The sequence below is a fragment of the Myotis brandtii genome, unplaced genomic scaffold, assembly GCF_000412655.1.
Source record: "Myotis brandtii unplaced genomic scaffold, ASM41265v1 scaffold879, whole genome shotgun sequence".
Taxonomy (NCBI): domain Eukaryota; kingdom Metazoa; phylum Chordata; class Mammalia; order Chiroptera; family Vespertilionidae; genus Myotis; species Myotis brandtii.
The window spans coordinates 182,641-208,009 of NW_005371595.1; the positions used below are offsets into that span (position 1 = coordinate 182,641).

General features: G+C 40.0%; 1 protein-coding gene across 6 annotated transcripts in view; it reads left to right on the forward strand.

Annotated features, from left to right (window-relative positions):
• ZC3H8 (zinc finger CCCH-type containing 8) overlaps positions 1-25,369 on the forward strand; it is a 32,939-nt gene that overhangs the window by 355 nt on the left and 7,215 nt on the right. The window contains exons 2-10 of one of the 6 annotated variants that reach the window (XM_005884933.2): positions 2,719-2,809; positions 9,225-9,462; positions 10,608-10,741; positions 15,219-15,456; positions 17,804-17,937; positions 19,905-20,027; positions 20,396-20,507; positions 22,166-22,275; positions 23,838-23,889. In XM_005884933.2, coding sequence (XP_005884995.1) covers positions 2,719-2,809; positions 9,225-9,462; positions 10,608-10,741; positions 15,219-15,456; positions 17,804-17,937; positions 19,905-20,027; positions 20,396-20,507; positions 22,166-22,275; positions 23,838-23,867 — 1,210 coding nt within the window. In that variant the 3' untranslated portion in view covers positions 23,868-23,889. Of the gene's footprint in view, positions 1-2,718; positions 2,810-9,224; positions 9,463-10,607; positions 10,742-15,218; positions 15,457-17,803; positions 17,938-19,904; positions 20,028-20,395; positions 20,508-22,165; positions 22,276-23,837; positions 23,890-25,369 lie in introns of those variants that run through there. The other 5 variants (XM_005884929.2, XM_005884930.2, XM_014532322.1 and 2 more) reach the window with 5 other exon arrangements.

The following is a 25,369-nucleotide window of genomic DNA, read 5'->3' on the forward strand; positions in this document are numbered from 1 at the left end:
AAGGCGGAGGGGCGGGGCCCGAGCGGGGCGAGGGTGCGCCGGGAAGCTCCCCCTTCTCCCAGCGGGACTAGAGCACGTGTGAGCTCCTAGAAGACAGAGGTCATCTGTCATTTCTCACCGACACGTGCTAGGCGCTTTTTTTTTTTTTTTTGGTAGAAAATATGAAACCGTCAGTTCGCCAAGCGGTGGAGTATGAGTGAATAGTCTGTTCTTATTCCACTGATCAGCATCGAAAGACCCGAAAAACTATCATAAAGCAGCAAAGACCTTTTGGATATATTTCCTTTATGTTGAAACGGGAAGTGAGGCCGCTGGCCAAATGGCTCTAACTCTTTTCATTCTTGGAGACGTGGTTAGTGTAGTTTTTTTACACCCAGATATTCAATCACTCTTTTCCTTGTGACTTTGAAATGCTAAAAATCCACCTTTTCTTCTAAACCTGCATCTTTGCCCCAGTTTTCCTAGGCCAAAACCATAACACAGCCTTTATCCCTTTATTTCTCGTATCAACTATAAGTCATATTATGGTTGACTTTACCTCCATATCACTAAAATCTTTTCACTTCTCTCCATCTCACATACCTTAATTGGAATTACTGTATTGCTTTAATTCAGGCTACCATCAAGAGCTTTCCTATGGTGCTTTACATAAAATGTCATTTAACCTTCACAGCCTTTAAGATATCCTTGTTTTTGTAGATGAGAAAGTTGAGGCACAGAGAGGATAAATAACTTGCCAAGATTACACAGTGTAAGTGGCAAAACTAGGATTAAGTTACTTAGATAAGTCTTCCTCTAGGACCTATGATCTCATCCCCATGTTTCTAAGGCACAATTGGCTAAAGTAAGACCTATAAATATTGAAAAGAGAAAAAGATACTAATTACTTGCAGATGATAGGATCATCTACAAAGAAAAAGAACAGGAATCAATCAATAAACTTACAATACGTAAGAGAAATCAGCAAGATAAATACTCACAAAAAGGACAGTAGCAACATGTAAAAATCCAATAGCAGCCATCAGTTTGAAAATTTTACTGAACTACTTTTATGTCATCCTTTTATGACACTTAAGGATTTTTGCCAAATTGTCAGGTGAAGATGGTATTGCAATGTGGTTATGGTGAGTGTCTGTGAACTATTACTCATTCATATCCTTTGCCCATCCTTCTCTTTAAAAATTTAGGATCTCTAGTGAGCAGATATTTTACCCCAATTTGTTATTTGTCTTTTGACTTTGCCTATGGCATTACTTTCTATGCATAAAGGTTTTTGTCTGTTTTAAAAGCAGTCAAATGAATCAATCTTTTATGGTTTCTGGAGGTTTGTTTTTTTTTACTAGTAACTTTATTATGGAATTACTCATTTATTGAGCACCAGCTATGTACAAGACATTATTCTAGGCCCTGGGGATATAGTAATAAATAAAATATATTTTTTGAAAGTCTCATCCTCATGAGATTTATATTCTTGGGGCACAGGTAATATGTAAATATACAGTCCTCAAGTAATGTCATTTCATTCAACGTTGTTTCATTCTAAGGTCCATGAGATGCTGTAGGAACCTAACTCCTGTATATCAGTTAGCCTATGGTAAAATTGATTTCATTATATGCTTCACTGCAGTTCCAAGAGCCTATGGATGATATACTGTACTAGAGGCCTGGTGCACGAAATTCATGCACGGGGCAGGGGGGTCTCTCAGCCCGGCCTGCATTCTCTCCAATCTGGGACCCCTCAGGGGATGTCTGACTGCCAGGGATTGGGCCTAAACCGGCAGTAGGACATCCCTCTCACAACTGGGGACCGCTGGCTCCTAACCGCTCACCTGCCTGCTGGCCTGATCTCCCTAACTGATCTCCCCCACCAGCCTGATCCCCCTAACTGTCCTCCCCTGCTGGCCTGATCATCCCTAACCACCTCTGCCTCGGCCCCGCCACCATGGCTTTGTCCGGAAGGATGTCTGGAAGGTCGTCTGGAAGATGTCTGGTCTAATTAGCATATTACCCTTTTATTAGTATAGATGGTATTGTAGGTGATGATAAATGAAATACAGAAAAATGAAAGTGGGTTAGTTGTATAAGAAGGGAGAATGTATGATGGAAAGGATGTAGATATTTTAAAGAAGGTGGTTAAGGGAAGCCTTATATATTAACATTAATGAGTAATATTTGAGTAGGGACCTGAAAGAGGTGAGGGAGGTTGATATCTAGCTGGAGAATGTTCCATATAAAGGTCCTGCAGTGCAGGAGCTTGGTGTGATTGGGTGGTGGGAATAAAGTGGCCAGAGTGACATTTGGAGTGGAGTAAGAGTAGTCAGGTTTGAGTCGTATTGGGTAGGGTCGGCTGGGGGGGCGGGGGGGCGGCTAAGGCCCAGAGCCTGTATGCTGAGTATGGTAGATACTCAGCATCTGTTGAATGAATTGAATGAGAATGAATGGATAATTTAAAAACCTGCTAATACTTGAGCTAATGTTCGGGGTTATGTAATCTAAAATTCCAGCTTTATTTTTTACTCAAACATGTTGCCATTTACTACTCATAATAATTTTGTACATAATTCTCTGGAAAGAAGGGTAGGTGGAGTAGGATTTGAATTTGGAATTTCTTTGAGGGCAAGTTGAATGTAAGCCAAAGCCGTGGATTTTAATGCTGTGGGATGAACCCTCTTCAGTTTTAAAAAAATCCTCTTGTGTTATTTCATATTTTTGCTACAGAATCGATGATGAAATAGATGATACAGAAGTTGAAGAAACACAAGAAGAGAAAATAAAAGTAAAAGTGGAGTGTGAGCATATTTCCAAAAAAGTAAGATTAAGTTGGCATATTGAAATAACAGCACAATAAACCTTTGATTTTGCAGACCTTGATTTAACGGTCTTTGGATTTAATGGACAAAATTTCTGGTCCATATGTCATGTGAAAATTAATATCCTGTTAATTTTAAAATGTTTAAACCAAGATTTGCTTAAAATTAAATTAATTGGTTATTATTTTTATTAATTCACTGTTACTTTAAACAAATTTTAGCAAATAGGCGATATGTTGGAAAACACACTGTAGTAATTTTGCCAACATAAACAAATATTACATATCTACAGCTATAGTTTACATATTTAAATCTAAGAGTCACTGCTTGTAGCCAATGTTTGGCCATGATTAGAATGTGATCACACCTTATCGCACATGTAATTGGTTCTGTTTTTGAGTGGTGTCACTTTCTGCAATAGTATTAACTCATGCTGTGGGACGTTCCCTTGTGCACTAAGCCACGCCCAGCCATGTGTATTTGTTTGCTCATGGTAACTGGTGAATGCATACATTTAATAAATTTAAAATTACAGTAATACTTTTCTGTGAAATTAAACTTTTCATACTTAATTTTAATTGCATAAATGTGTCTACATAAGTAAACACATTATTTAATATACGAATTTGTTAAACATACTTTATTATATAACGGACTTTCAGCTTTAACAGACACCCCCTCACCTGAATTAGTCTGCTATATTGAGGTTTTACTGTAATGGATATGAGAAATTTTTTAGGGATCCTGTTTGTCTCATTTTAATTAGCATTTGAGACACAGTTACTTATATCAAACCCAGTTACACTTTTTAAAAAATTTATCCTTTAAGGGCTTTGTCATTTAACATGAACTATTTTTAGTGCATTGCATTTATTTTTTTCTATTTCTGAAATGGGTTGTAAAGTGTTTCAAAATTTTCTTCTCGCCCTAACCGGTTTGGCTCAGTGGATAGAGCGTCGGCCTGCGGACTGAAGGGTCCCAGGTTCGATTCCGGTCGGGGGCATGTACCTCAGTTGTGGGCACATCCCCGATAGGGGGTGTGCAGGAGGCAGCTGATCGATGTTTCTCTCTCATCGATGTTTCTAACTCTGTCCCTCGCCCTGCCTCTCTGTAAAAAATCAATAAAATATTTTTAAAAAATTTATTCTCATATTAGATCTAAATTTTAAGGATATTGAATTGCTAATGTAACTAACCTTAGTGATTTAAAGCTTAAAGCTTGTATTCATTTGCTAGGACTGCCATAACAAGGTACCTGGCTGGTGTTGTTAATGGTTAGAGCGTCAGTCATCCTGTGCATCGAAGGGTCACAAGTTTAAATCCCAGTCAGTGCACATACTCAGGTTGCAGGTTCAATCCCTGGTCTGGGCCTGTATGTGAAGCAACCTATCGATATTTCTCTCTCTCCCTCTCCCTCTCTCTCTATAATAAATGAAAAACATATTCTCAGGTGAGAATTTTTAAAAAGTACCACAAACTGGATAACTTAAAAAGTAGAAATTTGCTGACTCATGCTTCTGGAGGCTAAAAGTCTGAGATCAAGGTGTCGGCTGTGAAAGGGAATCTGTTCCAGGCCTTTCCCATAACTTCTGGTGGTTGGCTGGCATCTTTGGTGTTCCTTGGCTTGGCTTCCAGAGCATCACCTGGATCTTTACCTACCTGTTTGAATGGTGTTCTCCCTGTGTGCATGTCTGTGTCTAAATTTCCCCTTTTCATAAGGACACTGGTCTTAAAGGATTATAGCCCACCCTAATACCTCATTTTAATTATACATACAATGCCCTGTTTCCAAACAAAGTCACATTCTAAGGTACTGAGGATTAGGAGTTCAACGTAAGAATTTGGGAGGACACAACCAATAATAAAGCCAATATCTGCTCTTCTTTGCCTCTTTTTCTCTTTCGAACTATTTTTTAAATTATTAATTTCAGCACATTACAAAATAATGGGTTTTAATTGGCAAGGAGACTCACAGACACAAATAGACTATCCTGCAATACTCTTTACTTAGGTTTGTACAAGGATATAAGACAGGAAATACAGCAGGTACAGCATCTTCAGCTCCTCAGGAAGACTCTCAGCTACCCAAGGATGTGACTTCTTTTGCCTTGCTATAGATGAGGGCCAAGATTGACAGGGAGAAATTACAGCTTGGATTGCCGACAATTTTTTTCTACTATTTTAGTCATTTGGGCCCAATACTTCGTGCCCATTTAAAGTCCTCTCATCCATGTATAACACTATACAGGAGATAGGCAGGTACAACATTCTAGGATTATTTTAAGTGGTTTCCAGGAAATAGTACTATGAAAAGATGGACACCTAGATTATTCCTAAGTAGGCTTGCTTTAGCCCAGGCTCTTTACTCACAAGTGTGTAGAATGTGAATGTATCACAGCTGATCAAAAAGAGAGCACCCCGGTCAGCACATTGGAAATCAAGAAAGATCATTACCATCAGAGCCTCTGGTGCCTCCCTTCTCAGCCATCCTCCTTGTTTCTTCTTAGAGGTATAGTCCTAACTTATGTACTAATCACTTCCTTGCTCTTCTTTACAGTTTTACTAATTCTGTCATCCATAAGAATACAGTTTGTTCTTGCCCATTTTTGTACTTTATAGAAATAAGATAGTGCCATGGATGTTCTTTTTCTCAACATTATATGATTCATAGATATTATGGTGTATACTTGTTTGCTTGTTGTCTTAGCTACATAGTGTTCCATTATTTGAACATACTAGATCTGTTGTTGGTAGACTTTTGGTTTGATTCTCATTTTTGGAGATTATGGGCAATACTGCTACTACATTTTCACTTGTATCCTGCTGCATGTGTTCAGTGGTCCCCTTTACCTACAATTTTGCTTTCCTTGGTTTCAGTTACCCATGGTCAGCCATGGTCCAAAAATATTAAATGGAAAATTCCAGAAAGAAACAATTCTTAAGTTTTAAATTGCACGCTGTTCTGAGTAGCACGATGAGACTCAGGCCATCCCGCTCCATTCTGCCCAGGATGTGAAGCGTCTCTTTGTCCAGCTTATCCACGCTGTGTGTAGACACTTCCTGCCTGTTGATTACTTGGTAGCCATTTCGGTTATCAGATCGATTCTTGTGGTATCACAGTGCTTGTGTTCAAGTGATCTTTATTTTACTTTAATAATGGCCCCAAAGTGCAAGGGTAGTGATGCTGGCAATTCGGATGTGCCAAAGAAAAGCCGGAGGTGCTTCCTTTCAGTGACAAGGTATGAGTACAGTATAATAAGATATTTAGAGAGAGAGATCACATTCATAAAACGTTTTTTATAGCAAGTATGTTGGTACAGTTGTTTATTTTATTAGTTATTGTTGTTCATATTTTACTGTGCCTAATTTATAAATTAAACTTTAGCACCAGATAGGCAGGTACCACATTCTAGGATTATCACACGTATGTATTAGTATATGTATATACTAGTATTAGTATAGGAAAAACAGTATATATGGAGTTTGATACTATCCGCAGTTTCGGGCATCCAGTGGGGGTCTTGGAATGGATAAGTGGGAACAACTCTACTCTGCATGTACATAGGAGTGGAACTGCTGGGTCTTCAAGCATCTTTACCTTTACCATAATGGCAACCTGCATTCCAAAGGGGTTCTGACTTTTATTTGCAGAGGCAGTGTATGAGGGACTGTATTTCTACTGCTCCACACTTGATATTTTTATCCTTCTAATTTTTTGCCATCTGATGAGGTATCTCATTGCAATTTACTTTGTATTTTCTTGATTGCTGTTGAGATGGAGCATCTTTCCATATGTTTGTACATTTGGATTTCCCTTTGTGTGTGTGTGTGTGTGTGTGTGTGTGTGCGCGCGCCTATTCAAGTCTTTCTGTCCTTTTTTAAATTGGTTTGTCTGAATGTTTATATCTTCATTTATAGTTCTTTATTCTGGATATAAAGGTTTTTTTCCCTTCATTGTGGATTATGTATTGCAGATATCTGCAGATTTTCTGATTTTCTTTCCACTCAATGACTCTATTGATGAAAAGCTTATAATTTTAATGTATTCAAATTTATTAATTTTTCCCTTTATAGTTACTGCTTTATTTAAATATCCTGAGTAAAAATATTTTCCTACAGTGTCTTTATTGTTTTGCCTTTCACACTTAAGTTTATAATCACCAGGATTGATTTTTGTGAACACTAATAGGTGCAGAGAACAACAAATTTTGTTTTACTTTTTATGTTTGTTATCATATGCAATTGTTCTGGCATCATTCGCTGAGGAGAAAGGACTGCCTTTGCTCCCATAGGCCTGCAGTGTCACCATTGTCAAAAATCAAGTGCTCATGTTCAGATGGGTCTGTTTCTGGACTATTCTCTTCCACTGGCTTATTTGTCTATTGTCTATTCCGTCCCTTAAGACCTCACTCTGTTAATTACTACAGCTTTATAATGAGTTTGTATATCTTCTTTGTGTCTTGGCTATTCTTAGCTTTTTAAATTTCCATGTAAGTTTTAGGAGCATTTTGTCAAGTTCCACAGAAAATCCTGGTGGGAAATTTATTGGGAATCCATTGAATCTAGATCAGCCATGGGCAAACTACGGCCCGCGGGCCGGATCCGGCCCGTTTGAAATGAATAAAACTAAAAAAAAAAAGACCGTACCCTTTTATGTAATGATGTTTACTTTGAATTTATATTAGTTCACACAAACACTCCATCCATGCTTTTGTTCCGGCCCTCCGGTCCAGTTTAAGAACCCATTGTGGCCCTCGAGTCAAAAAGTTTGCCCACCCCTGATCTAGATCATTTGAGGGAAAATTGACATCTTTAGAACATTGAGTTTCTCAATCTTTGAGTCCTCTTTAATTTCTCTCTAACATTGTTTTATAATTTTCTTGGTAGATGTCTTACATCTTACACTTTTTTTGTTAGATTTATTGCTATATGTTTGGTGAGGCTGTTGTCAATGACATCTTTTTTATGTTGGTTTCTTTTTAAACTAAATATATTTTTATTGATTTCAGTGATGAAGGGAGAGGGAGAGAGAGATAGAAACATCAATTATGATAATCATTTATCGGCTGCCTCCTGCACGCCCCCTACTGGGGGTCAAGCCCGCAACCCAGGCATGTGCCATTGACCAGAATCAAACCCAGGATCCTTCACTCTGCAGGCCAACGCTCTGAGCCAAACCAGCTAGGGCTTATATTGGTTTCTTATTTGGCTGGCATATGTAGGAATGTATGGGATTAAACCTTTGAGTACTTGTTAACTTTTCTGGAAATATCTTGAATTTATCCTCATAGTTGATAGCTAATTTAGCCACAACTAAGCAGCCATAGATTATAGATGATGAATGAATGGGTGTGCCTGTGTTCCAGCAGAACTTTATTTACAAAAACAGGAGGCCAGGCCAGTGTTTGCCATTTCCTGACCAGAATTTCTGTTTGTAAGTTTTTTGTATGGTGTTAGTTGGAAAAGGGTGCTCTTTCTTGAGGATGTGGAGATGAACTTGGTGGCCTGAAGACTGTTGGATTGGTTGGTAGTCTTGTCTGGTGTAATGAAGATAAAATGTGCATCGAAGCCCTTGTCAGGTTAGGAAACTTTCTCAGTTTCTTTGGATCCTTCAAGCAGAAGTAAGTTCATTTTCTAGGCTTACGGTAGGCAAACCTTTAAATTGGAAAAAGAATAGGTGTCTATGATATATCTTAGTGTAGTACATTTTTAATTGGGCCATTACAGTTTACTTTTATGAAATCATGAGTTACTGAATTAAACCATTTGGAAGTATAGTCAATATCAAGGGAGAAATAAAATGTGAACTATAATACTGTAATTTTTTTAATACAAGAATTCTCTGCTTCTTTTTAAAAAATATGTTATTATTGATTTCAGAGAGGAAGGGAGAGGAAGAGAGAGAGAGATAGAGATATCAGTGATGAGAGAGAATCATTGATCAGCTGCCTCCTGCACGCCCCCTACTGGGGATCGATCCTGCAACCCAGGCCTGTGCCTTGACTGAGAATCGAACCATGACCTCCTGGTTCAATGCTCAACCACTGAGCCACAGCAACTGGGCAATTTTTTTTTTTTTTAGTCAAAAAGTTAAAATTTGGGTATTTACTCTCTTAATTCAGCAAAGTACATAGAGTATACAAATTAAGAATCTTCCCTCAAATTACCTTTAAGGATGGCTGTGTCATGCTGGTTTTTTTGTTTTTGTTTTTACGTTGTTTTGTATTTGTTTGTTTTTTAATTCTGGAAAATTTCAAATACCTGAAAATGAAAAGAATAGTATATGATCCCCCATGTATCCATCACCTAGCCTCAGGAATGATCAGTTTATGGTCAGTCATTGTTTCTTCTTTATCACCACATAGTTTTGAATCGTGCTAGGTTTCTTAAATTAAAATTTTAATTTTTACTTAGTTTAGGCACTTTGGAAACTCTACAACATCACCAAAGAATTTGCTATATAGAAAATCAAGAAGTAAGGACTATGATGTATACACTGATAATATCTGCAATCAGGAACCAGAAGATAATTTTGCTAAAGAGCTTCAACAGCATATACAAGCTAAAGAAATGGCAAATGCTGATCAGTCCTTATTGTCTCATAAAGAATCCATGAAGAAAGAGGAAGCAAAGTGTACACAGGAAGGTAAAGGTAAAACTATTTAATCATTTAAAGTCTATCTAGAGGAGCAATCACTTTGTTCATGACTTGGGGGGTGGGGGTTCACCTGCATTTTCTGATAAGACTAGAGGCCCAGTGCACGAAATTCGTTCATGGGTAGGTTCCCTATGCCTGGCCGGCCATCAGCGCTGATCAGGTTCCCCGCCTCACCGCCTCCAACCTCCCAGCCTCCTCCTTCCCTCGCTCCCTCAGCGCCCCGTCACCACCGCCTGCTGGTCACCCGCCATGTTCCGCGCCACACCCTGATGGTCAGCGCACGTCATAGCGAGTGATTGAACTCCTGGTCGAACTCCCGAGGGGACACTTTGCATAGTAGCCTTTTATATATATAGAAGATCATGATTTATATGGATCTTTACTTCAGATGTGAGACACCCTTCAACACCTGGCCACTCAGTATACAATGCTCACTGAGTTTGCAGGAGGAGCTGGGAGTTCAGGAGGGTTCTCAAAGGCCATGACTACTTTGAAAGGGAGAATGCTAAATCCCAGCCTTTGCATGTAAAAGGGACAAGATATACCTGTTTGTATTGCTATCAGCTGAAGATGAATTGACTCAGTGTCAAGGATGGTGGTGTGTCAGACTAATTTCACATATGTATTCTTTTAGATGTCTTAGTTTCAGGTGTACAGCTTAGTGATTAGTCAGTTATATAACTGTAAGGTGAGTTATATAAATAAGTCCAGTACCCATCTGACCCCATACATAGTTATTACAGTATCATTGTATAAATGCAATACTTGATCCTCATTTACTGCCTCCCCCCTTAAAATGCTTTTCTGTTTAATATGGGTCATAGATGAGTTTAATCTGTATGAAATGTTTTCAGTGGAAAATCTGATAGTAATCTACACAGTCAGTTTAAACATTTGAAGTTTTACTGTTATAGTGTTATGGTAGTTCCTAATTAGATTCCTCATACCCTGAACACTTCAGAAGGATCTGGCTTGTGGCTAGACCGGGGACCGAACCTGCAATGTAGGTATGTGCCCTGACTAGGAATCAAACCTGAGACCTTTTGGTGTACTGGCGACGTTCCAAACAACTGAGCCACACCAGCCAGGGCTGCTATTGTGCTTTTATATCATCATTAAAGTTAATTTTCTGTTTTCAGATGTTAAACAAAAAAATAAAAACTTTAAAGCTGCCCATAAGAATGGTAAACAGAAGAAAATGAAGCGGAAATGGCCCGGCACTGCAGACAAGGGATCATATGCATCACTGAGGAACAGTGGCTCACAGGGACAGGTAAAAGGACCATTTCTGCTTACCCTCAGTGACAAGGCACAAAATGAGGGTTATCAGTAGTGAAATCTCCGACCGCAGTGGGCTACACGTTCTTGCTCACAGAGGAGCTGCCAGCACCCCCTTTAAGCCCTCTTGCTGCACCGTTGCCACGCATATATGCACCTAAGTATTCCCTTCATTTGGTTTACATTGACTTGATTTTTGAGTGTTGTGCAGTCAGTGTATATGGATTGACAGACGGGTAATGGGGAGAAAATACAATAATCATGAGCATATTTCAAAGGCCACAGAGTCTTACAAAGTTTCTGCTGTTGCAGTCCCTGGTCTACTGGGTGTTAACTCCCTCTGAAAATCCTATATAATAAAAGCCTAACATGCAAATTGACTGAATGGCACAATGACTGGCAGAATGACCGGTCGCTATGATGTGCACTGACCACCAGGGGGCAGGCGTTCAATGCAGGAGCTGCCCCAGCCTGCAGCCCCCAGACCAGCCCAGGCAGGTGCCAGTGGGGGCCCCCTGATCACCCTGCCTGTCACCCCACTTGGCCCTGATCGCTGGCCAGGCCTGGGGACCCTATTCGTGCATGAATTTCTTGCACCAGGCCTCTAGTTAAAAATGAATATATCTGAGCATTGGCCTTACCACCCACCCCTACCCTTCTTTTAGTTTGATTTTGCTTGTAGAAGTTCTGTACATGTAAACAAGGTGGGACAATAAGTGACTCCTCTGGACTCGGCCTTTCTGAGGGCTTCTGAACTGGCAGCAACTGTTTTTATCAGGTTTGTCCATAGGGACATGTGCTAAATTACTAGGAATACTAAATTGTCTATACCAGTGGTCGGCAAACTGCGGCTCGCGAGCCACATGCGGCTCTTTGGCCCCTTGAGTGTTGCTCTTCCACAAAATACCACATGCGGGCACGCATGTAGTGTGCAATTGAAACTTTGTGGCCCATGCGCAGAAGTCGGTATTTTGTGGAAGAGCCACACTCAAGGGGCCAAAGAGCTGCATGTGGCTCGCGAGCCGCAGTTTGCTGACCACTGGTCTATACTAATAAAAGGGTAATATGCTAATTAGAACAGACCTCTTTTGGACATCCTTCCGGACAAAGCCATGGTGGCAGGGGCGGAGGCAGAGGTGGTTAGGGGTGATCAGGCCGGCAGGGGAGAGCAGTTAGGGGCTTTCAGGTCGGCAGGGGAGAGCAGTTAGGGATGATCAGGCTGGCAGGGGAAAGCACTTAGGTGTGATCACGCCGGCAGGGGAGTATTTAGGGGCAATCAGGCAGGCAGGCAGAGGTGGTTAGGAGTGATCAGGCAGGCAAGTGAGAAGTTAGGGGCGATCAGGCAGGCACGCAGAGTGGTTAGCGGTGATCAGGCAGGCAGGCAGAGTGGTTAGGGGTGAGCAGGCAGGTAGGCCAGCTGTTAGGAGCCAGTGGTCCTGGTTTGCAAGAGGGTGCAGGCTGGACTGAGGGACCTCCTGCCCCCCCCTCCCCCTGTACACTAATTGCGTGCACCGGGCCTCTAGTCAAGTTATAACTGTCACTGAAATGTATGGTGCACTGAGGTGTTCCCAAATGCCAGAATGTAGAGGACTTACTCTGAGGTCTTATTACCCACCTAAGGAGTCCTGGCTTTTATCAGGCATTGTATTCAATTTCTTCGGAGAACAGCCCTCTCTTTTGCCCAGGGTAAACTTCTCATTGATTGTGTTCTGATGAGGGGTGGGAAGAGAGAACTTGTTATAATAGCTTTGTTTGTTTCCATGTAGAATTTTAATTTGTCTTCAGTTATGGCCTCATTTCTCAGACTCCACCTAAACCGAGCCTCCAGCTTAAAACCTGCTTTTCGTTTATCAAAAATCTGCCAAGAACCTGTTGAATTCTCTCAATTAACTTCATGCCCTCCTTCTGTACTTTATTTCTGTGGAATGTCAGGAAGCCATACTAGTTCAGTAAGCCATCCTGGATCAAAAGCAGGAAATTTTTTTACTTAAAACTGCTTTATATAGACTCCTTTACAAAAGCGGGGGCGGGGGGGGGGGGGCAAAGTTTTACTGTCATGTTTGTGTGCATTCTAAATTATGTAGAGAACAGCAAACATCAAAGCACTGAGTTTATAGCTAGTTGTGTGAAGAAAAGTATTAAGGCAGTAATTTGTATTTTGGATTATTTCATTGCCCTCTGAAAAGAATCATATCAACTAGTAATACTCATCGCTAATATTATTAAAACGGGCTCTCCAAGGGCAGCTGCCAGCCCTGGGCTTCTGCTACAGTGGGTACCTATGATTGCAGCTGTCATTTCAGAACAGCTCCAGCAGCAGTTAGAAAAGCATTCCTGAAAGTAAAGTTAACCTGATTAAAGAGAACCGGGCAGGTCTTTCTTCTTGTCATCAGGACTGCCACCTCCTCTGTCACCAAAGCTGTGAATTATGGGGAAAAGGATAGGCTTTGGTAGCTATGATATATCTTAGTGTAGTGCATTTTTATTTTATTTTTTTTTCTAAATATATTTTATTGAATTTTTACAGAGAGGAAGGAAGAGGGATAGAGAGTTAGAAACATCGATGAGAGAGAAACATCGATCAGCTGCCTCCTGCACACTCCCCACTGGGGATATGCCCGCAACCAAGGTACATGCCCTTAACCGGAATCAAACCCGGGCCCCTTGAGTCCGCAGGCTGACGCTCTATCCACTGAGCCAAACCAGTCAGGGCTAGTGTAGTGCATTTTTAAAAAATTTTTAAAAAATATATTCTATTGATTTTTTTACAGAGAGGAAGGAAGAGGGATAGAGAGTTAGAAACATCGTTGAGAGAGAAACATCGATCACCTGCCTCCTGCACGCCCCCTACTGGGTATGTGCCTGCAACCAAGGTACATGCCCCCTACCAGAATCGAACCTGGGACCCTTCAGTCCACAGGCCGACACTCTATCCACTGAGCCAAACCGGTTAGGGCGGTGTAGTGCATTTCTAATTGGGCCATTGCCATTGCCCTGGTTTTATTTATATTGCTAAGTCATCTCATCTTTTTCTTTAATACAAGAAAATCAAATATGTTATTACTTGCAATAAAAGGGGTCTGCTGCAGTACTGTAGGCCTGTATGTTTTGTGCCAAGGGGGCATTTAGTCACTCATTTGGATTATTGTAATATTAATTCACATACACTGAATGGAATTTTATCTCTGTGTGTTTGACTAAGCTAAACTTGGGAGCTATGGCATATTGAATGATTTTTTGGTTCTCTAAATAAAAATTAAAGAACAGAACCAAGGTAAACACAATCATTACAAGAGCCAGCCAACTTTTTCATAACGGACCAGATAGTGCATCTTTTTGACTTTGTGAGCCATATTGTCTCTGCCACAACTAAGCAGCCATAGATTATAGATGATGAATGAATGGGTGTGCCTGTGTTCCAGCAGAACTTTATTTACAAAAACAGGAGGCCAGGCCAGTGTTTGCCATTTCCTGACCAGAATTTCTGTTTGTAAGTTTTTTGTATGGTGTTAGTTGGAAAAGGGTGCTCTTTCTTGAGGATGTGGAGATGAACTTGGTGGCCTGAAGACTGTTGGATTGGTTGGTAGTCTTGTCTGGTGTAATGAAGATAAAATGTGCATCGAAGCCCTTGTCAGGTTAGGAAACTTTCTCAGTTTCTTTGGATCCTTCAAGCAGAAGTAAGTTCATTTTCTAGGCTTACGGTTGGCAGACCTTTAAATTGGAAAAAGAATAGGCTTTGGTGTCTATGATATATCTTAGTGTAGTACATTTTTAATTGGGCCATTACAGTTTACTTTTATGAAATCATGAGTTACTGAATTAAACCATTTGGAAGTATAGTCAATATCAAGGGAGAAATAAAATGTGAACTATAATACTGTAATTTTTTTAATACAAGAATTCTCTGCTTCTTTTTAAAAAATATGTTATTATTGATTTCAGAGAGGAAGGGAGAGGAAGAGAGAGAGAGATAGAGATATCAGTGATGAGAGAGAATCATTGATCAGCTGCCTCCTGCACGCCCCCTACTGGGGATCGATCCTGCAACCCAGGCCTGTGCCTTGACTGAGAATCGAACCATGACCTCCTGGTTCAATGCTCAACCACTGAGCCACAGCAACTGGGCAATTTTTTTTTTTTTTAGTCAAAAAGTTAAAATTTGGGTATTTACTCTCTTAATTCAGCAAAGTACATAGAGTATACAAATTAAGAATCTTCCCTCAAATTACCTTTAAGGATGGCTGTGTCATGCTGGTTTTTTCGTTTTTGTTTTTATGTTGTTTTGTATTTGTTTGTTTTTTAATTTTGGAAAACTTCAAATACCTGAGAATGGAAAGAATAGTATATCTCCCATGTATCCATCACCTAGCCTCAGGAATGATCAGTTTATGGTCAGTCATTGTTTCTTCTTTATCACCACATAGTTTTGAATCGTGCTAGGTTTTTTAAATTGAAATTTTAATTTTACTTAGTTTAGGCACTTTGGAAACTCTACAACATCACCAGAGAATTTGCTACATAGAAAATCAAGAAGTAAGGACTATGATGTATACACTGATAATATCTGCAATCAGGAACCAGAAGATAATTTTGCTAAAGAGCTTCAACAGTATATACAAGCCAGAGAAATGGCAAAAGCTGCTCAGTCCTTATTGTCTCATAAAGAATCCATGAAGAAAGAGGAAGCAAAGTGTGCACAGGAAGGTAAAGGTAAAACTATTTTATCATTTAAAGTCTATCTAGAGGAGCAATCACTTTGTTCATGACTTGGGGGGTGGGGGTTCTCCTGCATTTTATGATAAGACTAGAGGCCCGGTGCACGAAAATTCATGCACTGGGAGTGGGTCCCTCAGCCCGACCTGCACCCTGTCTAATCTGGGAGCCCTCAGGGGAGCCCTCGCCAATCCAGGAGTTTCTGTCTGTCTTTGTAATCATATGAGCGAGTTGTCTGAGACCCCCAACCCAGTTTGGTTTGTTGCTCACAGAATAATAGAGGCATTTTTTTTTTTCTTTGCTTCATTGGTGGAGATTTCCTGGAAGTTTTAGGATATTTTCCCTTTAATTTTTCCTAGACACTCTAATTTTACTTATGTCTCTCACCTTTGCTTTCCCTCCACCCCCCACCGCAACAGTAACTTGCTCCAGGCTCACTTTGCTCTAGTGTCTAGGACAGTGATGGCGAACCTATGACACGCGAGTCAGAGGTGACACGCGAACTCATTTTTTTGGTTGATTTTTCTTTGTTAAATGGCATTTAAATATATAAAATAAATATCAAAAATATAAATCTTTGTTTTACTATGGTTGCAAATATCAAAAAATTTCTATATGTGACACGGCACCAGAGTTAAGTTAGGGTTTTTCAAAATGCTGACACGCCAAGCTCAAAAGATTCGCCATCACTGCCCTAGACCATAAACTCCATTTCAGATTTTTTAATCTGTTGTATTTATTGATACATCCCAAATATATTCCTTGTGCAGCACATACTTGATGTTGAACAAACATTTGTTAGTAGGAGATCGGTCTGCCACCAGAACTATGATTCCCAGCATTCCTGGTGCTCCCTGTGCTCTGGGCTTCCTCTTCCGGTCCTGGGGCTGCCACCAGAACTACTATTCCCAAAATTCCTGGTGCCCCCCACACTCTTGGTTTGCCCTTCCTGCTCTGTCTCTGTACCACAGCCTCCCACTCTGCCAAGTCCTCCAAGCCGCCAGCTCTCCCTCTCTGCTCTCCGTCTGGCAGCTTGGTAGCCAAGTTCGCCAAGCCGCTCTACTCTCAGCTGGCTCTCCCACTCTGCTCTCTGCCCAGTGGCTAGGCGAGGCGACCAAGGGAGCCACATCCCCCCAGGCTGCCGGCTCTCCCGCTCTGCTCTCTGCCTGGCTCCTGTGTATGCAAATAAACCTGCCATTTTTGTTGGGTTAGTTTGCATACTCACTCCTGATTGGCTGGTGAGCGTAGCGGAGGGATGGTCAATTCACATGTTTCACTTTTATTATATAGGACTAGAGGCACAGTGCACGAAATTCGTTCATGGGTAGGTTCCCTAGGCCTGGCTGGCAATCAGGGCCAATCAGATTCCCCGCCTCCCCGCCTCCAACCTCCCAGCCTCCTCCTTCCCTCCCTCCTTCAGTGCCCCGTCACCACCGCCTGCTGGTCGCCTGCCATGTTCCATGTCACCCCCTGGTGGTCAGCACACGTCGTAGCAAGTGATCGAACTCCTGGTCGAACTCCCGAGGGGACACTTTGCATAGTAGCCTTTTATATATATAGAAGATTATGTTTTATATGGATCTTTACTCCAGATGTGAGACACCCTTCAACATCTGGCCACTCAGTGTACAGTGCTCACTGAGTTTGCAGGAGGAGCTGGGAGTTCAGGAGGGTTCTCAAAGGCCATGACTACTTTGAAAGGGAGAATGCTAAATCCCAGCCTTTGCATGTAAAAGGGACAAGATATACCTGTTTGTATTGCTATCAGCTGAAGATGAATTGACTCAGTGTCAAGGATGGTGGTGTGTCAGACTAATTTCACATATGTATTCTTTTAGATGTCTTAGTTTCAGGTGTACAGCTTAGTGATTAGTCAGTTATATAACTGTAAGGTGAGTTATATAAATAAGTCCAGTACCCATCTGACCCCATACATAGTTATTACAGTATCATTGTATAAATGCAATACTTGATCCTCATTTACTGCCTCCCCCCTTAAAATGCTTTTCTGTTTAATATGGGTCATAGATGAGTTTAATCTGTATGAAATGTTTTCAGTGGAAAATCTGATAGTAATCTACACAGTCAGTTTAAACATTTGAAGTTTTACTGTTATAGTGTTATGGTAGTTCCTAATTAGATTCCTCATACCCTGAACACTTCAGAAGGATCTGGCTTGTGGCTAGACCGGGGACCGAACCTGCAATGTAGGTATGTGCCCTGACTAGGAATCAAACCTGAGACCCTTTGGTGTACTGGGCGACATTCCAAACAACTGAGCCACACCAGCCAGGGCTGCTATTGTGCTTTTATATCATCATTAAAGTTAATTTTCTGTTTTCAGATGTTAAACAAAAAAATAAAAACTTTAAAGCTGCCCATAAGAATGGTAAACAGAAGAAAATGAAGCGGAAATGGCCCGGCACTGCAGACAAGGGATCATATGCATCACTGAGGAACAGTGGCTCACAGGGACAGGTAAAAGGACCATTTCTGCTTACCCTCAGTGACAAGGCACAAAATGAGGGTTATCAGTAGTGAAATCTCCGACCGCAGTGGGCTACACGTTCTTGCTCACAGAGGAGCTGCCAGCACCCCCTTTAAGCCCTCTTGCTGCACCGTTGCCACGCATATATGCACCTAAGTATTCCCTTCATTTGGTTTACATTGACTTGATTTTTGAGTGTTGTGCAGTCAGTGTATATGGATTGACAGACGGGTAATGGGGAGAAAATACAATAATCATGAGCATATTTCAAAGGCCACAGAGTCTTACAAAGTTTCTGCTGTTGCAGTCCCTGGTCTACTGGGTCTAGACTCCCTCTGGAAAAAAAAAGAATATATCCAAACATTGGCCTTACCACCCACCTCTACCCTCCTCTTAGTTTGATTTTGCTTGTAGAAGTTTTGTACATGTAATCAGAGCGGTTCAATAAATGACTCTGGACTCGGCCTTTCTGAGGGCTTCTAAACTGGTGGTAACCATTTTTAATCAGGTTTGTCCCAAGGGACATGTGCTAAATTACTAGAAATACTAAATTGTATATTTATACACAATCTTGCTCCGCCCCCATATTTTACAAATGAAGAATCAGGCCCTGAGGTTTCAGGTGACTGCCATGGCCACCCAGGGCCAGGCCAGTGCTGGCACTTTGTGTTTTGACCCCCCCCCCCATGAGTATTTCCTTTCATTTGGTTTACATTGACTTAAAAGGTTATTCAGCCAAAGCTGAGAGCTTTTCTATATGAGAAACAAATCTAAGTATATATGTTACAATGTAATAAGAGAACCAAAGATTTAAATTGACGTATTTATAAGACAATTATTTGATAGTGCTCAGTGGAAATTTGACATTATTATGAAGCAGACATATAAACATACAGCCACCTCCCTTCTTTGTATTTCTCAAACTATTAAGAAATTTGATGTGCAGAAGCTAGAAGCTGTATTACAAGTTAACACACTAGCAGTGGTTTATGCTTCTAGAGAGCTAAAATGTATTATGAGATCCCCTTTTGTTTTTATACCTTTATCACCATCTTTGAGGTGATAGTTCTAGTTCTGGTTACATTTGTTTTCTGTTGTTTTTTTTTATCCTCGCCTGAGGACATGCTTAGAGAGGAATGGAGAGAAAGAAATATCAACCGATCGGTTGCCTTCCTTATGCTCCCTGACTGGCGATTAAACTCTCAACACAGGTATGTGCCTTGATCTCACACCTTTTGGTGCACAGGCCAACACTTAACCAAATGATCCACTCAAGTTGGGCTACATTTGTTCATTTGAGCTGGTTAGTATACTTAGCTCACACCCAGAGAGCATCTCATTGAAATGAAACATTATACTGCTTTTAGTTTTTATTATTTTCAGTTTTGTCTCCATTGTTCTAAAGAGCCTTGTTCTTGCCTGGCTGGTATGGCTCAGTGGTTGAGCATCGACCTATGAACCAGGAGCACAATGTTTGATTCCCGGTCAGGGCACATGCCCAGGTTGTGGGCTCGATCCCCAGTAGGGGGTGTGCAGGAGGTAGCCCATCAATGATTATTTTTCATCATTGATGTTTCTATTTCTCCCTCTCCCTTCCTCTCTGAAATCAATAAAAAAATATTTTAAAAAATAAAAATAAAGAGCCTTGCTCTTACATTTCGCTTTCTATCACAAGTAGTAGCACTTTTATTTTTTTATTCATTTAAAAAAGTAAGGGCAAAGTACAATAAAATATTCAAATTGTATAAATACTAAAGTTCAATGATAGAATGCTGTTGAAACTGGCAAAACATTCACTTTTCAACTGGTGTACAAAAGTCCAGATCTTATATGTGAAGGTCAATTTAGAAAAATCACTTTTTAATGTTTTGTATGTGTTTTAAAATAATTTGTGCAATGAAATAAAATATTTCATTTTCCGTTTCTCACATTTAGTTTTTTGTTTTTGTTTTCAAAGGATGATAAACCTAAAGAGAATCAGCAGCACGTGCAAATGAATCAGGGGTTCATCAACCAACATACAGTGGAGCGAAAGGGAAAGCAAGTTTGTAAATATTTCCTTGAAAGGAAATGTATTAAGGTACAAAAAATGTGTATGCAAAAACATACTAAAATGGAAGGTGTAGCAAAAATGTACTAAGATTGACTCCTATTTCCATTAAACACTCTAAAAGCATACCTGTTTCCTCCTGGAAAATGTTCACTTAGAAAATTTTACTAAAATACTTTAAGTTTAAGAAAGATAATTTTTAAAAAATGTTTTGTATTACAGATGTTTAGGCCTTAAAATTTTAAGTAGATAAATATGATAACTCATTAAGAATTGGACCATATAGCTTCTAAGACTATTTTTTTCTGGAATTATTTGTTTATCTAAAGTTTAGTAGGAATTGTAATGAGTTAACTCTGAGAAATAATTTATTTTCTTTGTTCCTTCTTTTGGCCCAGGGAGACGAATGTAAATTTGATCATGATGCAGAGATAGAGAAGAAAAAGGAAATGTGTAAATTTTATGTACAAGGATATTGTACCAAAGCTGAAAACTGTCTGTATTTGCATAATATCCTTTATTACAAGATATAACTTTACTCTTCATAAACACTTATGTGAACATTTAAAATATGTACAGTTTTGAATGGAACCAGTGTTTTAGCTATGGCAAAGACAAGCCATACTTTATTATCCAAGCCCAATTCACTATTGAAGTGATTCAGTTGTATATAGATTTTTTTATTTCACGTAAGAAAAGAGGGATCCCTTAGAAAGTCTCTCAGATGAAGTATAGTAGGTTTTGAGACCGGTTTAAGTCCAGAAAGACTTCGTCAGAATTTCTGCTGTGACATTCACTCATTGAATCTAACAGAGGCAGGACTGCATTATTTGGGAATGCTTGTTTTCTGTATATTTTGTATTCTGTAGGGGTTAAGTTTTCCTTGATTTGAAGCTAACCCTCACTTCAGAGCATAGGGTACAGACATGTTGTAAAAACATGAACATTTTAAGTTAATAATACGTTTGGTTACTTTTAGTCATTCAGAACAGGAAATCACAAATTCTAACCTGAGATTCTTTTCCTGGGAAACAATGTTGACATTGTATAAATTGATTCTTATACGTGAAGGATTCAGATTTGTTAAGACATACCATTGTCATTGACTTTAATTTCTCTACCCCAAAAGAATGTTTTAAAAATAATCACACTTCTCAGGGTATTTAAAATACACATCTCTTTTCTTTTAAAATTTTATTGACTTAAGGCCCAGTGCATGAAATTCGTGCATGGGGGGAGGTCCCCCTCAGCCCAGCCTGCACCCTCTCCAATCCGGGACCCCTCAGGGAATGTCTGACTGCCGGCCCAAGGATCGGGCCTAAACCGGCAGTCGGACATCCCTCTCACAATCCTGGACCTCTGGCTCCTAATCACTCACCTGCCTGGTTGCCCCTAACTGCCCCCTGCTGCCGGCCAGGTCGCCCCCAACTGCCCCCTCCCTGCCGCCCTGGTCGCTCCTAACTGCCCCCCTACCTGCTGGCCTGGTCACCCCTTACTGCCCCCCATGCTGGCCTGGTTGCCCTGAACTGTCTCCCTCTGCCGGCCTGGTTGCCCCCAATTGCACCCCCCCACCAGGTCATCCCTCACTAACTCCCCTGCCGGCCTGGTTGTAGGCAGCCATCTTGTGAGGGTGTGAAGGTCAATTTGCATATTGCCTCTTTATTATATAGGATTATATAATAATTATATCATAACTCATTTTAAAGAGAGAGGAAAGAAGAGAGAGAAACATCGGTTTGTTGTTCCATTTATTTATGCATTCACTGGCTGATTCTTGTATGTGCTCTGATTGGGAATCAAACTCGTAACCTAGAGCATCAGAATGATGCTCTAACCCAGTGGTTCTCAACCTTGGCTGCACATTAGAATCACCTGGAAATCTTTTTAAAAATCCTGATTTCTGGGCCTCATCCTCCAGAAATTCTGTTTCTTTGTTATGGGGTGGGGCCACAACATTAGTAACAAAGAAACAATTTCTGGAGGATGAGACCCAGAAATCAGGATTTTAAAAAGATTCCCAGGTGATTCTAATGTGCAGCCAAGGTTGAGAACCACTGCTCTAACCATTTGAGCTAACAGGCTAGAGCCACACCTCTTACTTATATCAAAGTCATCACAAATTGTTTTAGTTGGATTAAGATTGTTCTCTTCCTTAACATTTGGGATACATGAATATCCTTGCAAGTTTTATCACACAGGAGCAAAATGTTATCAAGGCGAGGGCTGCAAGTTTTCCCATGCTCCTCTGACTGCTGAAACACAGGAACTTTTGGTTAAAGTAAGTACAGTTTTAGTCATCTTTTGTTGTTATTTTTTAAAGAATTTGTTTGAATTAAGGGTGAGAATTTGAAAAGCTATTGTTCTTGAAGGAACATGCCTCCTAGCTTAGCAGATAGCATATATTAGGACTGATAATCTAAGAATTTACTTCAGCTTAGAATATTATTATTCATTTTTATATTTTTCCTTGTAGCTTGAAGGAAAATTTACACTCGTTGCTGGTATAAATTTGAGTATTCTTAGAACCTTGAATGCAGTTAGAAATGTTAATAGCTAAGCTAAAAAAGGAAACAGCAAATAGGAGAAAGGTATTCCTATTACGCTCTTGGAAGGAAAGTTAAGGATCATTGGTTGGTTGATAAATATTTTAGAGTCACATTACAGAATATTCTAGCTCTTTCAAGCCTTTTCTTTAAATATTCTTTCAGTCTGTGAGAAAGGATAATTGAAAAGTAATCGTCATTTATATTCTATCATTTCCCATATGTTATTTGGAGCAAGTCTCAAAAATTAAATTGATATATAAGTGAAAATAAAAGATTATTTTAAAACTAAGCTATACCATATTGTGACAGTTGTTTTGAACACATGCAAACGTTAGAAACTCAAAGGTGCTTATCTATACTAACAATAGAGGAATATGCAAATTCGCTGGGATGCCGTCACGTAACAACCAATCAGGATGGGGGGCAGGGATGGGGCCGCAGCAAAGAGCTCTCAGCATGCCTGTGCCGGGGGTCCAAAGGGCGCGGAGAGGAAGGGAGAGCAGATAGGCAGGGGAATCAGGCCAGGAGGGGAGAGCAGATAGGCAGTTAGGGGGATCAGGCCAGGAAGGGATAGCAGATAGGCAGGGGAATCAGGCCAGGAGGGGAGAGCAGATAGGCAGTTAGGGGGATCAGGCCAGGAAGGGATAGCAGATAGGCAGGGGAATCAGGCCAGGAGGGGAGAGCAGATAGGCAGTTAGGGGGATCAGGCCAGGAAGGGATAGCAGATAGGCAGGGGAATCAGGCCAGGAGGGGAGAGCAGATAGGCAGTTAGGGGGATCAGGCCAGGAAGGGATAGCAGATAGGCAGGGGAATCAGGCCAGGAGGGGAGAGCAGATAGGCAGTTAGGGGGATCAGGCCAGGAGGGGAGAGCAGTTAGGGGGATCAGGCTGGCAGGGGAGCAGTTAGGGGCATCAGGCAGGCAGGCAGGGGAGCGGTTAGGAGCCAGTGGTTCCAGATTGTGAGAGGAATCCTGGATTGGAGAGGGTGCAGGCCAGGCTGAGGGACCTCACCTTTCCCCCCCATGCACGAATTTCGTGCACCAGGCCTCTAGTTTTTAGATATTTTTAGGTTGTAAAATCTGAAGGGTTACTCTAGAATTAGAAGTCATACCAAATATTTATTTGTTTATTAGTATGAAATATGTATGGGAAAATGGCATGTAAAATTTGTTTTTCAGTTTCTCTTACAGTCAATATTAGATGATTACTAGGATGAATATTATTGGATCATGAGAAAAATTACAAGTATTATGATATATGTGATATGCATAAAATGATTGTTTTTTTTATATTAGGTTTTAAACCCTGACAAGAAGTCATCATGAAAACCAAAAACATAAAAATAAGGTAAAATTAAGATTTAATGCATTTTTTTTTTTCTGAAACATCTCTAGAAGTTGGCATGGAAACAGGACTTTTTCCATTTTCTTAAATAGAAGTAATTTTCTCTTTACTCCCCCACTAAAAAAATGATAAAATATTTGGTACATATGCATAGATATATAGGGTGTCCCAAAAAATGTTTGCACACTTTGAAAAATTATAAAGGCAGTGTTTATTGAAATACATTTATTTTCAAAATGTAATAGAAATCAGCTGTTAAAGAGTATTACCCTGTATATTATGGGTCTCCATGGACCTGCTTCCCCCTCTGGGTATCTTTTACATTTTTATTTTCCTCCTCTGTTTCTTTATAAATTTACCAAAGGTACATAGTTCACTAAATAGTATATTTAGTTGTGCTTGTGTTTGGGTTTTATTTAAATACTATCATGCTCTCTATTTATTGGTGACTTGCTGTTTTCACTCAACATTATCCTTCTAAGATTTATGTAAACGCATGCAGCTGTCCTTCATTCACTTTTACTCCTACATAGTATTTTAATAATTGAGTATGTTATAGTTTATTTAGTTTTTCTGTTGATGAACACTGAGGTTTTTTTCAGTTTTTTAAATACACACTGTTACTACAAATAATCATGTTCATGTCTCCTGATATAAAAGTGTGTGAGTTATCCTGGATGTATACTAAGGAATAGAATTGTTGCATCATCTTAATATTTAAGATGATACCAATCTTCTGTAAAGTGCTTGTAACAGTTTGTACTTCCACCAATTGTGTTAAAGAGCTTTTGATCCACTTGCCAACAATTTTTTTTTTTTTACCAATTTAGTAGGTGGAAAAATCGTGTCCATAGCTTTATTTTATGTACTTATTTTTAATATGTTTTTATTGATTTCAGAGAGGAAAGGAGAGAAAGATAGAAACATCAATGATGAGAGAGAATCATTGATTGGCTGTCTCCTGCACGCTCCCTTCTGGGGATTGAGCCTGACACCCAGGCATGTGTCCTTGACCAGAATCGAATCCCAGTCCCTTCAGTCTGCAGGCCAACGCTCTATCCACTGAGCTAAACTGGCTAGGGCCCATAGCTTTATTTTCATGAATGTCTTTGCTTATTGGGCTGATTGTCCTCTATAAATTGGTTTTACATATTCCGCGTATAATCCTTTGTGAGGTATGTGTGGCAGGTTTTTTTCCATTTTGTGGGCTGTCTTTTCACTTTTTTTGAGGTTTCTCAATGAGCAGAATTACTTATTTTGGCAATTTTTTTCTTATGGTATGTTTTGTGTTTCATATCTTATTTAAGAAATCCTTCCCAGTCATGAAGCTATAAAATACTTTAATATTTTTTTAAGTTTTACTTTTTACCTTTATATTTTAACTAGTAGCCCGGTGCATGAAATTCGTGCACATTAAAAGGGAATTAATTAGCGGAAATATTTTAATACTGCTATTTGCCCTTTCTCTATAATAGAAGTGTGA